The sequence below is a fragment of the Phocoena sinus genome, chromosome 13 (assembly GCF_008692025.1).
Source record: "Phocoena sinus isolate mPhoSin1 chromosome 13, mPhoSin1.pri, whole genome shotgun sequence".
Classification (NCBI taxonomy): Eukaryota; Metazoa; Chordata; class Mammalia; order Artiodactyla; family Phocoenidae; genus Phocoena; species Phocoena sinus.
In genome coordinates this window covers 79,049,706-79,062,934 of record NC_045775.1, presented here as the reverse complement: position 1 = coordinate 79,062,934, position 13,229 = coordinate 79,049,706, and the positions used below count along the sequence as shown (strand labels likewise).

Genomic DNA, 13,229 nt, shown 5'->3' with positions numbered 1-13,229 from the left:
CACGTTCGTAAGTGCAAAGAAATGTAATAGCTAGTTGTTTTTATTTATAAAATATTCGTATGTATTTTGCGTATCAACGTTTTTATGAAATAATTCAAAACCTATGATTCTTTTAACGATTTTTCTGTCATTATTAACTAATAACCGGGTAGGTAAATTTAGTATTAAATATCAGAAAAAGTTACATGCAAAGTTTTCCTCACAACGTGATTCTGAGTATTAAACATTACAAAAAGAGACATTCGCTACAACCTTGAACGAGATAGTACATTTCCCCATTATTTAAGCAACCAAGGGTTTTTGTTTTTTGTTTTTTAATGACTCAAAAAAAAGAATAAATGACGACTCAGCAGCCGCGAGTTATTACCCCACCCGGGCTCACAACCGCTCACGGCTTTAAGGGCCCGTTTGTTAGGGCACGTCTGAAACTCCCCATCACTGGGAGGCGGCGTCTCGCAGGGAAAACCTCGGACCGGCGCGGACCGGCCCTGGAGGCGCGGAAGGACTGCAGGTCCCGCGGGACGCCACCCCCTCCCTGAACTACAAGCGCCGCCCGGCATCGCCATCAGAGACTGCCTCCTCCGCCGCTTCGCAGGGGAAGCGTGAGAGCTCGCCCCCGGAGGTGATTGACGGGGCGTCTCCTCCAATGGGCGGCGCGCTCGGCCCCGGCGGGCTGGGCAAGGGCCGCGGCACGCGGAGGAATCTCTCCTGCCCTTTAGTCCCGGGCTAGGTGTTGCGGCAGGCGCCATTTTACCGAGTCGCCTGTCGCGGGTGCCGCCATGTTGGTGAGGAGAAATCACCGTTACGGCCACTGTCCAAATCCCCGCGTCGCTGCGCGCCGCCCGCCCGCTCCCAAGCCTCAGCCACCGGCGGCGAATAGAGACTAACGCGGCAGCGCCGGCAGCGCGGGGCCGTGGCCCAGTGTTTGCAGTTAGAGCCCCACCTCTCTGGCGTGGTTGTTAATAGACTGGAAAGTCTGTGTCTGTGTCGCTCACTAGTAACCGTGAGTTTTTACCACTTCGTCACCTCCCGGCGGCGGCCGGGAGCAGGTACCCGCAGGCGGCGCAGGGATCCTCCCCGCGCCCCGCCGCCGCCGGCCTCGCAGACCTGCCCTCCAGCCCCGCCCCGTTCTTGACCAAACATGACAGACTCTGAACATGCAGGGCACGACAGGTCGGGAACCCTTCTTGTCTGTCTTTCTGTCGGCTGAGAGGAGGGGTCTGGGGCGGCGGGAGCGGGCCGGGGCCGCGCGCCTCCTGCATGACTTAGACGTCTCTGTGTGGCTCCATCCGTCCCATGACGTGCGCCCGGATGGAGAGCCCGGGCCCGCGGCCGCGGGGAGGCCGGCCCGGCCGCGCCCGCCTCCCCGCGCGGGGTCCTTCCCGGCCGGCCCCGCCCCCGGCCGCACGTGCGAGCCCCCCGCCCCCGGGCGGGCTCGGCGGCGCCGGGCGGTTCCCGCGCGCCGGCTCGGGGCTGCGGTCCAGCCCGCGCTCGGAGGAAGCGGTTCCCGGTGCGGGGCCCGGCGTCCCCGTCCGACGAGGACCCGCCAAGAATTGTCAATAACTGGTGATTTATTTGACTACTACCCTAGTACACTCCTAAAAATAAACGTGTGGTTTTTTTGGTCTTTTTCTAGGAAAATTTTAAGCAGCTCCTAAAGGCCGTGTATCTGTACAGGCTTACCCCTCGCAATTTGAAATGGCAAGTTTCAAATGTTAACACAAAATAGTTAGACTTTGCAAACCTGAGTGTAGCACAGATCTCTCCTAAAGTAAAAACTCCATGGATTGTCCAGTCTAGCCCGATTTTCTAAATGCTGTGATGTATCATTTGAACATTTAACTGAGATTCTGATTTTTTATCTTTACTATGGCTTAAGAGGCCCATTCTTCGTTCCGTTTAACGGTTTGCGGGTATTTACTCTTTTAAATAGCGCAAGTAGCATCCTTAAGTTTCGGTTAGGTTTTGAATTCATATTGATATCCACCTTAATCGTTAAAAAAGAGAGGGTGGGCTTTCATTCATTAAAATTGCTGGAACAAAATCCATTGCATCTGATTTCTTATTTAGAATATTTAAAAGATCCAGAACCCGGCAGCTACTCCCTTGTGAATAGCATTAATCAGAAGTATACATTGTACTCTAGGCTGTATACAAATTGCTGAAGTTTTACCTGTGGAGTAATGTGACCTGCTTTGGTAAAGTATAGCAAACACTTTTTTTTTTTGAAATCCAAAAGCAGAAATCACAAACATTACTGAAATTTGAAATATCGAAATATCTGGCAACTTTGAGAGGGATAAAAATGTTATTTTAACAACCTTGGTACCGTAATAATAAATGTAGACGGCCAGAAGGCAAGTTAATTAAACGTGTCGTAATTTTTAGTAAGTCAAAAATGCTCTTAAAAAAAATTATGGGTACGTAAGCTTGCACTTGACACATTTTTCATGATTATTTTACATTATCCTGTTATCAAAATGAGAAAATTCTTGGAATGGGTTAACTAATAACCTGCGAAGTTTCCCACTCTGAGTATCTGTGGACAAAACCCCAATGATGGGGTTTTGCTAATGCAGCCTAAAATTCATTCTTTTGTGTGAAAGAAGGAAATCTGTTCTCTGTTAGTTCACAGAGAAACTTCAATATGTAGAATTATGTATTCTACATAAGGAAGCAACCATGTTGCCAAATTCAGATATCGAATTTTCTAGTAAGGAACTGTGATGCTGGACTTTAAAAAGAATTTGAAATTTTAAAATACTGCATTAGAAATTAAAAATTTAAATAATTCTTTGTAAGATATATAACCAGCTTGGCGATAGGAAGTAGGGATTAAGCAGTAGTGTATTTAGTCTTTTTTTGTTTTATATTAGGAGTAAGAAAACAATATTTTCTGGTGATTTCTGAAGCAAAAAGATTAGCTCTGTTTTAATTTATCCATTTGTTAAGTGGCAGTATTATTCTGAGGCAAGAAGGTTTATCTTTTTCACACTTTTTTAAGTCAACCTACATGAAAAACAAAACAACTATATCTAAAAACAAAGTGAACTAGGATTCAGGAGAAGTGGTTCTGGCTCCAGCTTTGCTACCACTTAGCTTTGTGAACTTGAGCAGGCTTAGTTTCTTAATTGTTTAGAGGGTTGTATAAGAAATTTTCGACTTCTACAGGATCAGTGGTTCTCAACCTTCTCTGGGGAGGTTTTTAAAAAATGTTGAAATTGTTTCCATTGGTCTGAGCTTTAAGATTTTTTAAAGCTCCTCAGGTAATTCTAACATGTATCAAATTGAGAACCACTATACTAGATCAATATTAGCTAATCATCAGAATCACTTTGCGGAATAAAGATTTTTGTCCTGTCCAGAGCAACTGAATCAAAATCTCTAGGGGGAAGAAAAAAATCTTTAGGGGAGGATTGTGGTAATCTGTATATTTAATGGGCTCCCTGGGTAATTTTTAAGAAATTTGGGAAAAAATGGACTAATCTGTGGAATCCCAAAGTATTCTGTGCTTTCATATTATAGTTATTTTATACTGTGATAAAACTTTCCATGAGTTAAATGGAGAAGATATATGAATTCTGGTATTTGGAGCTTGGCATTGTCTCAAGGATATTCTTTTTTTGTCATTTTTGAAAATTAAGATATTGGAAAAAAGATACAGGAAAAAAGTTAAATCTATGATTTTTATTTACAACTGCTATAATTATACAAATTAAAATATTACTATGATGGTTTACATGAGAATGAGATTCTACATGTAAATGGAAATTCACAGAATGCACAATTTTTTCTTTTAAAAAATTGTTTTCTTGTACATGTTTTATATGGTGAACATTTTGCATAAGATTTGTTTGCCAAATGAGTTAACTTAAAAAAAAAATACCCATTTGTACTTTCCTTTAAATATTTTCATGCCTGGAGTGAAAACATTGTATTTTTATAAAGTGTTATTAATATAAAAGTACTTATAAATGAACTTGTGACTATGTAGACTGTTAGAAGAGGACTTATGCATAGATCTTTAGAATTAATTAATAGAGGTGGAGAAGGAGTTGGAGCAAGTCAAAGGGAGATAAAGTTCTTGTCTCTCTTTGCATTCAGTTCTTCCCTTTCAGCCAGTTCTCTTAGGCACAGCTCCAGCCACCTAGCTTTATATTTCAGCTGGATGTTGACCTAATTAAAACAACTCACAGATAACTCTTAAAGGCTAAATACTATGAGGCCCTGCTCTGGACACAAGTACAGTTGAGAAGGAAAGATAAATATATGCCCAAGTAATTGTTACATATTTTTTGAAATATGCTAAAGGTAAAAAGTTTTCAGGGCCTACACTGGGGAAAAGGGTAATTTTAACATGATCAGTATGAGAGCTTGTGATTCTCAGAGTCTAACTGATAGGAGGTATGGGTAATACTTTCCTTTGGGAGGAAGTTATTCTTTGCCCATGATGAATAACCTTCCCACCTTCTTTCCCTCCTCTCCCCGCTTTCCTTCCTCATGTAAACCGAGATCACCAAAACTCCAGCTAGTCAGAATTGTAGTAGTTTATATTTCCCCTTCCTTTCCCTCCCCTTCTTTTCCCTCCCCCACATAGCGATTGAAACCTTACACGGGAGAGTATGAAGAGGTGAGGGTAAAGAAGATGATTACACTTTCCATTTGTAACAGGGCTTTCCTTTGATTCGCACATTAATCCCATGAGGTAATATAGTATTGCAATGTTCAGTAACTTCTCTGAGATTCCACAGACAGAGCCTAGGTAAGAATCCAGAATGCAAACTCCTACCTGCAGTGTTATTTTTAACTCTTCATTAAGTTTGCATGGGGAGGTAATCCAGTAAGTTCTAGCCTTTACTTCTTGAATTGTTTGGGATTGAAATGTGGTATATTTAAGAGAGCTCCGTTTTCTGAATGAAACCTTGGTTCTGATCCTAGTTTTTCCTCTAGCTTGGTTAATGCTCTCTTCTTTTTCATGATTATTTTTCTTATTTGTGAAAATAAGGTAGTTGAACTAGATTACTTCCAATCTCCCTTCCTACTTTAAGAAGTCAATAATTTTCATTTAAAAAGTTGCATATGCCTTTTCTTACATCAGAGTTCACTTTGATGTCCTACACAATGTCTGGTTTTACAAACAACCAGTCAAATCATTATGCTGTACCCCTTAAACTTACACAGTGCTGTATGTCAATTATATCTCAATGAAACTGGAAGAATAAATTAACTAATTGCCTAGTGAGGGAAGGCATTGACTCCAGTAAACAAGAGATTGGTAAATTTCCCAAATTCACAGAGTAAATCAGTGGGAACTCAAATAATGACTCCAGAGCCCACACTTTTATGGTAGAATAGACATCTTCATCACATGAGAATGTATATATATATATCAGAATGCCAATTTAGTCATGTAAAACGAGTTTTTAAGGTGTCCTAAGTTAATTGTCATTAAAATTATAATGTAAAACCACAAAAATAACAATCTGTTTATAAAAGTGGTAGAAAAATAACCTAGATTTAGAATTCATGATACTCAATATTATACATATGTTGCTGTTTATAATTAATGTACTTGAATTCATTTGGTCCATATAGAAAGAACAGATATTAATGTCTTCATTTTATAGTTTTGGAAACAGATTTAGAGGGTAAATAACTTGACCAAGGTGGCTAAGCAGCTGAGAAGCACAATCCGTGTCTTATGGCATTTGGTTGCAGTACTCTTTATGTTGCCTCCATTTTGTCATAAAGATAGGAAATCTGATATCAGATGCTGGGTTGGATTTGGGACACTTAAAATTTTTTTTTTTGGTTTTTTTTTTTTTTGAGGTATTGATCACAGGCAATTTCATCGTAGTTCATTATAAATTCATCTTATATGACAAAGGGTTTTTCTAAATCTTAAAACATTAAAAATTGAATTTATAAAGAATATTACTTTTTTCACATTATTTTAAAAGGGATTATGAAATCAATTAAATTAACTTAAATCTACAAATTTTTAACTATAGAAAACACAAGTTTCAAACTATTAAGGGAATTCATTGAAAATTCATAAGAGGTCAGAAGAACCGTTACCTCTTTGCTTGGATTTTCCTTGAATACTTGCAGCTGACAATAAAATGTTAGATTGCTGGTACTTGTGTGTGGGGTTAAGTTCTTTATAACCTCTACTCTTTGGCCTATAAAGGAGGTTGTGGGTTGATTTCTTTTCTACACCCTTGGAGTACATAGGAGTCTTTTAAAATTATGTTTTGTGCAAGCAAATGAAAATGAAATAGAATAACGCATCTAAGTCAGAAATACCTACATATTTGACTTTATATATATTATATATATATATATATATACACACACACCTTTTTTTTCCCCGAATGCCAAATGTCCAAGTGTGAAAACCAGTATTTGACTAAAGCTAGGGCTGAAGCCATAAACTTTTGAAATATGTGAATAAATCTGAAATATTGTCCCTCAAATTATTATAATTTATTATTAGAAATTTTAGTGATCTAATTTTTAAAACAGGACATTACAGTACAGTAACAGTTTTCAGCACTGCCTCTTGTTAGGTGCTCCTGTGACTACTGTAATGCACATGGTCGCGAATGGAGGGTCATTTTCAACTGAGATCAGTGGAATTCAAGATAGTTGAGGGCATTTCTTTTCCTCTAACATTTTCTTTTTTATATATTTTTTAACTCTCTGGGGCAAACAAGATTGATTATGTTGCACATAACTGGAGTTTTTTCTCCTCATGAAATTTTGAGGTAGCAAAGTTAACATTCTGTTTTTCATTTATCCATAAAAGATGTGAATTCCCAAATGGGATTTTTTTTCTTGAAAGATTTATGGAATTAAATAATTAAAAACTAAACATAGTCTTTAGAAGTTATTTTGTTGAATGATGTCGATATTAGTATGCCAATAATTGAACAAAGTTAGAATTATGATATAGAATTTCTATTATTCTACTTTACATTTTTAATTTAAATTTTTATAATTATTTGTCAGTTCAAAAAGGATATAATATTCTTTCTAAAGTCATCAGCTAACTCACTCTTGCAATATTATTACTCTATTTTTCTATTTGACTATTTGAAAATTTCTTTTGTACGTAAAATAGCTTTCATAATCATCAATTGTGACATTTTTCTCTTGCATTAATAATGTACGATTATACTTCATCTAATTCATAAAATGTCAATATATAAAGCACACAAGGAGATTCTAGTTCTAAATTGCACCTAAAATATCTTCTTAACTTGGAAAATGAATATTCAGATACTAACAGTAAATTCACTTGATACAGCCTTTTAATATATGACCTTGTTACACTAAACTAATGATCACACAATCCCTGATCATGTCACATTCAAGGATACCAGAGCTGACTTGAAGCAGGCCAAGGTAGAACGAAGTAAGGTACTTTAGTTGGATACTTCAGGCAAAGCCTATTTTGGATTTAAAAAATAAATAATACTCCCACCACACTCCGCAAATCCTGGAGCCCCAGTTCCTCATATTATAGTTAATCTGGTTATCAGTTAATTTGGGATATTGGACACTTATATACCAAGTATCCTTTTTGGATATTATTGGGTCACAGGCAGTTTTACCCAGCTCGTTATAGATTCCTTCAACAAGACTTCTTCAACTTTTGTTTTGATATCATGATGCCTAGAAGATTGTTTGCTGGCTTTCAAATTCTAAGGGTATTTTATTTGCTGAGATTCGTTTCAGTTGGATTTCTAGCTTCTCTGGTCAACGTCAGAGGACCTAAATCAAAAGGATAAATTGAAAGGGAATGAAAGTAAATGAATTTTAGCTTAGTGAGATAGCAAAGATAGTGAATGAAATATAAAAAAGAATTTTAGGGAGAGGCCTAGTGGTTAGGATTCTGGGCTTTCACTACCGTGGTCTGGGTTCATTCCTTTGTCAGGGAACCAAGATCGTGCAAGCCACATGGCATGGCCAGAAAAAGGAATTTTTTAAATGTAGTCTCAAAAAAAAACTATGGCAAGCTAATTCAGTTTTAATTATGTTATAGTCTCTGCTCATGACATAAAGGATGTTTGAGGAATGGTATGGTTTTCCTTCATGATGTTAAACATACAAGTTTAAGGATGCGTTAAAAAATATATAATTTCATAAATTAATACACAGCAGTACCTATTCTAGCTGGCATTGGATGGGGGCAGGGAATTAAGCATTAACAAAGATTTTTATCAGAAACCAAATTTGTGAATTTTTTTGAAGGAACTCAAAAAAAATACATGGCATGCCTTCCTGTCTTACTAAATAGACAGTTACTGATTTAGCTTTTTCTTAGTTACTTAGGATCATCATGAATATGTATTGTCATCATAATCCCTCTGAATACTAGGTATTATACTCCATCTTGTGTCTTGCTGCATTCAGGAGACTTTGGAAATATGGAAGCTTTCACACAGACTGTCGTTGCTAGGTGTTGCTTAATGATAAGTAGAAATACCCTCAGGAACAGACTCCAAAGTTAGTCTACCCCAGATTCCTTTTTGCTTCTACTTGTTTCAGATAGTTTTTCATTGTTATTCTCTGAAGGAAAATAAGAGAAATTTCCCGTTACAATCCATGCTCCTTGGATTTATAACCTTTCCCAGTTTCTGTGGAAGTACCTGTAGTCTAGCATACCCATTTTATTCAAATGCATGTATTTCAAGTAGATCACAAGAAGAAAGGAAATTTGTTGAGGGCTGTCTACTAGGTACAGTGCTAAGTAATTAGCTGACTTTATCTCACTCCTTAACTCTGTGCTGGTAAATTGATTCATTACATTTTGTAGTTGAGGAAACGGAATATTAGAGGTTGAGATCCTTTGTTCGACGTCATATACCTAGAAACAGAATTTGAAGCCACATCCTTCTGGCTCTAGAACCTTTCTTCTTCTGCCCTACTATGATTACTTTTAAGTGTTCAGTTTTAACATATCACAAGTTTAAAGCATTATATAGTCCTTTTAAGAAGTCTGTTGTTGGTTACTTGTTTAACACTCCTACTTTAATTTCCAGGTTCAGGTGACCTCACTTTGCCAGAGCCCTGGGTCCTCATTAAATAAGAGAGGTTTTTTGCCTGTTTGATTTTGGTTTGGGTCAAAGCCAACTACCTTATTAAGTATTACACATTCTTTGCTGGACGTTGATGCTTAGCCCCGTCTTGTTTTAATTGAATGGCAAGCCTTAGTAATAACATAGCAATTTTTGTTTCTTGCAACATTCCTCTCTTTTCTTCCCCTCTCTGACTTTGATGTAGATCATTTCATTTGGTAGGCGGTTACCTGAACTGCACCCCTTTTTATCAGCTTGCTTGGAACCCTGAAATGAAATAGGGAGACCCATTTTCCAGCTCTCGTGATTTGATCGAGTCTTTTTACCCCTTTTTTTGATCTGTTCAATAAAAAAGTTTTCCTTTGAGCACTTAAAAACAGACTGTTCATTAAAAAGAAAACCCTATATCATCAATCCAACTGGTCTAGCCTGGTAGCTCTGTTTCCTGACAAATATTAAAATAACTCCTGTGGAATTGAAGTAACTCACATTTACTCTTTTTTTAATTAATTTTTATTGGAGTATAGCACATTTACTTTACGTGTCAGAAACGCAACTTCCAGACCGCAAGTTTCTCTGTATCATCTCTTAAAATACCACCCAAATCATGTGTTGATGAAGTTTCTTTTTCCCTAAATTTTATTACTTTAAACATACAAAAATGTTGAAAAATTTTTTACAGTAAACACCCTCATGTGCTAGCCACCATTTGGTATGATTCTTAATCTCTATATCAGCTACTATTAAGGGGTTTAGCTAGTTGCACTTTCTTCCTAAGACTAAACACATGTTGTGACTATTATAGCAACAGGGTTAAGAAAGATGGGCCTGGGAATCAGACGGCCTAGGCTGGGTTCTAGCTCTGTCATCTACTAGCAGAGTTACTTAAGCTTTTTGTCTCCTTTCTTCACCAGTTTAATGGGGATAATAATAGTTACAGTTGACCCTTGAACAACACTGGTTTGAACTGCCTGGGTCCACTTCCACTTGGATTTTTTTTTGCAATAGGAAAGACTACGTACTACACGAACCTGGGTTGGTTGAATCTGCAGATACGGAACCATGGTTTTGAGGAACTCAGATATAGAGGGCCAACTATAAATTACACGTGGAGGGTCGGCACCCCAACCCACATGTTGTTCAAGGGTCACCTGTATTTCATAGAGTTAACATGAGGGTAAAATGAACTGACCCAACATGCCTGGCAGCCTAGTAAGTGCTCAGTAATTGTTGACAATCGTATTATATGATGATATAAAAATAATTTTATTTTTTGACTACAGATTTGGATTGAGATGTTATTTTACTTCAGAATTAGTATTAGTTTATCATGAACACATTAGCCGGAATTGAAGATAGACAAATAGTGAAATAATTAGATGACAAAAAGTATAGACGAAAAATTGCTGAGGAATTTTTTTTTTTTTTTTTTTTGCGGTACGCGGGCCTCTCACTGTTGTGGCCTCTGCAGTTGCGGAGCACAGGCTCCGGACGCGCAGGCTCAGCGGCCATGGCTCACGGGCCCAGCCGCTCCGCAGCACGTGGGATCTTCCCGGACCGAGGCACGAACCCGTATACCCCTGCATCGGCAGGCGGACTCTCAACCACTGCGCCACCAGGGAAGCCCTGAGGAATATTTTTAAATTATTTGCTGAAGTCATATATCCATAATCCTCTGATGGCCCCAAGCTTTTGAAAGGTTCCAGGCAATATTTTGGCCTTTATGGGGAAACAGAGTTAACTTACTACAGCTAAAATTGAATCATTTACACTTTCTGTTTGTTCATATCTAGATTTGAATGCTTGCAGGACTAAGACAACCTGGTACTGTAGTGAATGGGGACTTGTAATGCTTCTTTAAAAGATAACCTTTAGTTTTATTTGTATTCTCTATTGTTTTTCTCTATTTTGTTGATTTATGTCCTCATATGTATTATTTTCACTCTTCTTTTCAGTTTACCCATTTCCAAGTGCTTTAGTTGAATGTACAGATCATTTGTTTTTAATCTTTGTTATTTCCTGAAAATGTGTTTAAATAAAAGCATAAATCTCCTTCTAAGGACTCCTTTTCTTTGTTCAAAAGGTTTTTAATTTAATAACTTCATGGTGTACTCTGCACCAAATTTATACTGGGAAGTTCACCAGGAAGTTACATTGCTTGAATTTAGATGTTTCTTTATTATGCTACTGATACATTCATTACTGCATCAGGTAATTATAATGCCTTCTTTGAATAATTTGAGGCTTAAATGATTGGGATTACGTGCTGCTATGATAGAGAAGATTAACATATTATGCATTCATATCCTTACTATTTTTAAGGGAAATCTTGACCCAATTCAAAGGAATGGTCACTTCAGCAATAATGAGGTGACATTTTAAAGGTATAAATCATGGGAATGTTTGTAATATTCACAGAGGATTGCCTGAAAGATAATAGTCTATTCATTTCTCGATATTAGTAGCTTTCAGCTAATTTTTTTTTTTTTTTTTTTTTTTTCCTCAACACTGTTGGAGAAAAAACATTCCTGTCAGTAACAGAGTGATTGTATTCGAGTGGAGTGCGTCTAGTATCAGCATCTCCATATCTGTTCCGTTCTTCTTTTGGATTGTTGCAGTGGCATCCTGCTTTTGCTGTATCTGTTTTGTCTCTCCTCTAGATCTGTTTTTCACTCTCAATTAAATTTGTATTTCAAAATGGAGATCTGATTACAATGCCAAAATTTGTATTTCAAAATGGAGATCTAATTACAATGCCTCCTTTCCTGGAAAAAACACGTCCAGTGTTTTTTCATTTCTCTAGGATAAACTCCAAACATGCCCAAAGCCCTGCATGATCTAGTGCTACCCATCACTCCAGTATAATTATGAACCAGCTTCTCCCCTTTCCTCTATGATCCAGTGACACTGGCCTTGTCTCCGTTCCTGCCTCACTTCTCATACAAAGAAATTTTGCTCATCCTATTTTCTCTGTCTGCCAGAGGCCCTTCCCTACCCCTGTTCTCCTAGGCTAACTCATCATCTCAGTTCATTCATGACTTCCTCAGGGAAAGCCTTCCAGACTTCCCTGACATGACTTTTCCCTATTGTGTACACTCGTAGCACTTTTACCTCCTTCATATGTGGTGGTTATTTTATATTTATTTGTGTGATTCTTTGATGTCTGTCTCCGCCATCACTAGATTGAAAACTTCATGAGAGAAGAAAGCCGTGTCTTTTTTGTTTACCATCGTATCCCCAGTTAGACAGTAGTGAATAAATATGTTGAATGAATGGCACTTTTTTTTTTTTTTGCTGGGAGGGCAGAAGATTCTTATAAACATATAGTTTTTGAGAAATGTTACTCTAGATGTTGTGGTTTTCATCCCTGGATTAAATCAGAACACCAGACAGTTGTGTACTTGGACAATATTACTTTGTTTCCTCATATAATTGCTTCTTCTCAATTGAACTTTGGCATCATGCCCTTGGTTCAAATTGGGGTATGCTGTAAGTGATAAACTGTTGTATGGCCACTATTGAAGATAGTGTCCATTGTATCAAGTACTGCCCATTGTATCTGATAATATTTATAAGGACTCAGAGGAGAAATTTCTCTCCCTTCTCACTCCCAGAAACAAAATTGTGCTTCTCTTGAGCAACTGATCTGTTCTTGTCCTAAAAGCACTGTTGTCTTATACCTTATCCTGTTTCCTAAAGCTCAGGGTCAAATTTGCATCTTACATCTAGAAATTAGTCAGGGATTTCTGGCATGCCGCTATGTAAACTAATCTTAGCATTGTTTTAAGCTTTAGAATTTTAACTGTGATTTAGTTACATATTTTACAGTTTGTTCAATAAAAGTCTCTATAAATAGCTTCCAAGGAATAATAGAACTCTATCAGAACCTTAAAAAAAAAGGCAAAATTAATCTGTTAATCTCCTTGCTGGCTAAGAAACAAGTTCAGTGGGTCTCTCCATGCTGAAAGTGGAAGGGATAAAGAGGAATATAAAATGTTTATTACATATTGGGAGGAATTCGAGGTATTACGTTCTGATTGGTTCATTTGGGAAATAGAAATTCTTCCTTTTGATTTTTTTCTGCTTCTGTCACAAAAGCACAGGCATTGCTTTATGACGATGTCTGAGGAGGGATATGAAAGTGTC

At 37.8% G+C, this 13,229-nt stretch overlaps 1 protein-coding gene across 2 annotated transcripts in view; it reads left to right on the top strand.

Annotated features, from left to right (window-relative positions):
- The first annotated feature begins 744 nt into the window (after positions 1–744).
- ZC3H6 (zinc finger CCCH-type containing 6) overlaps positions 745–13,229 on the top strand; it is a 53,979-nt gene continuing 41,494 nt past the window's right edge. Inside the window, exon 1 of one of the 2 annotated variants that reach the window (XM_032653327.1) lies at positions 745–1,173. In XM_032653327.1, the coding sequence (XP_032509218.1) occupies positions 1,142–1,173 (32 nt within the window). In that variant the 5' untranslated portion in view covers positions 745–1,141. The remainder of the gene's footprint in view (positions 1,174–13,229) is intronic. The other variant, XM_032653326.1, reaches the window with a different exon arrangement.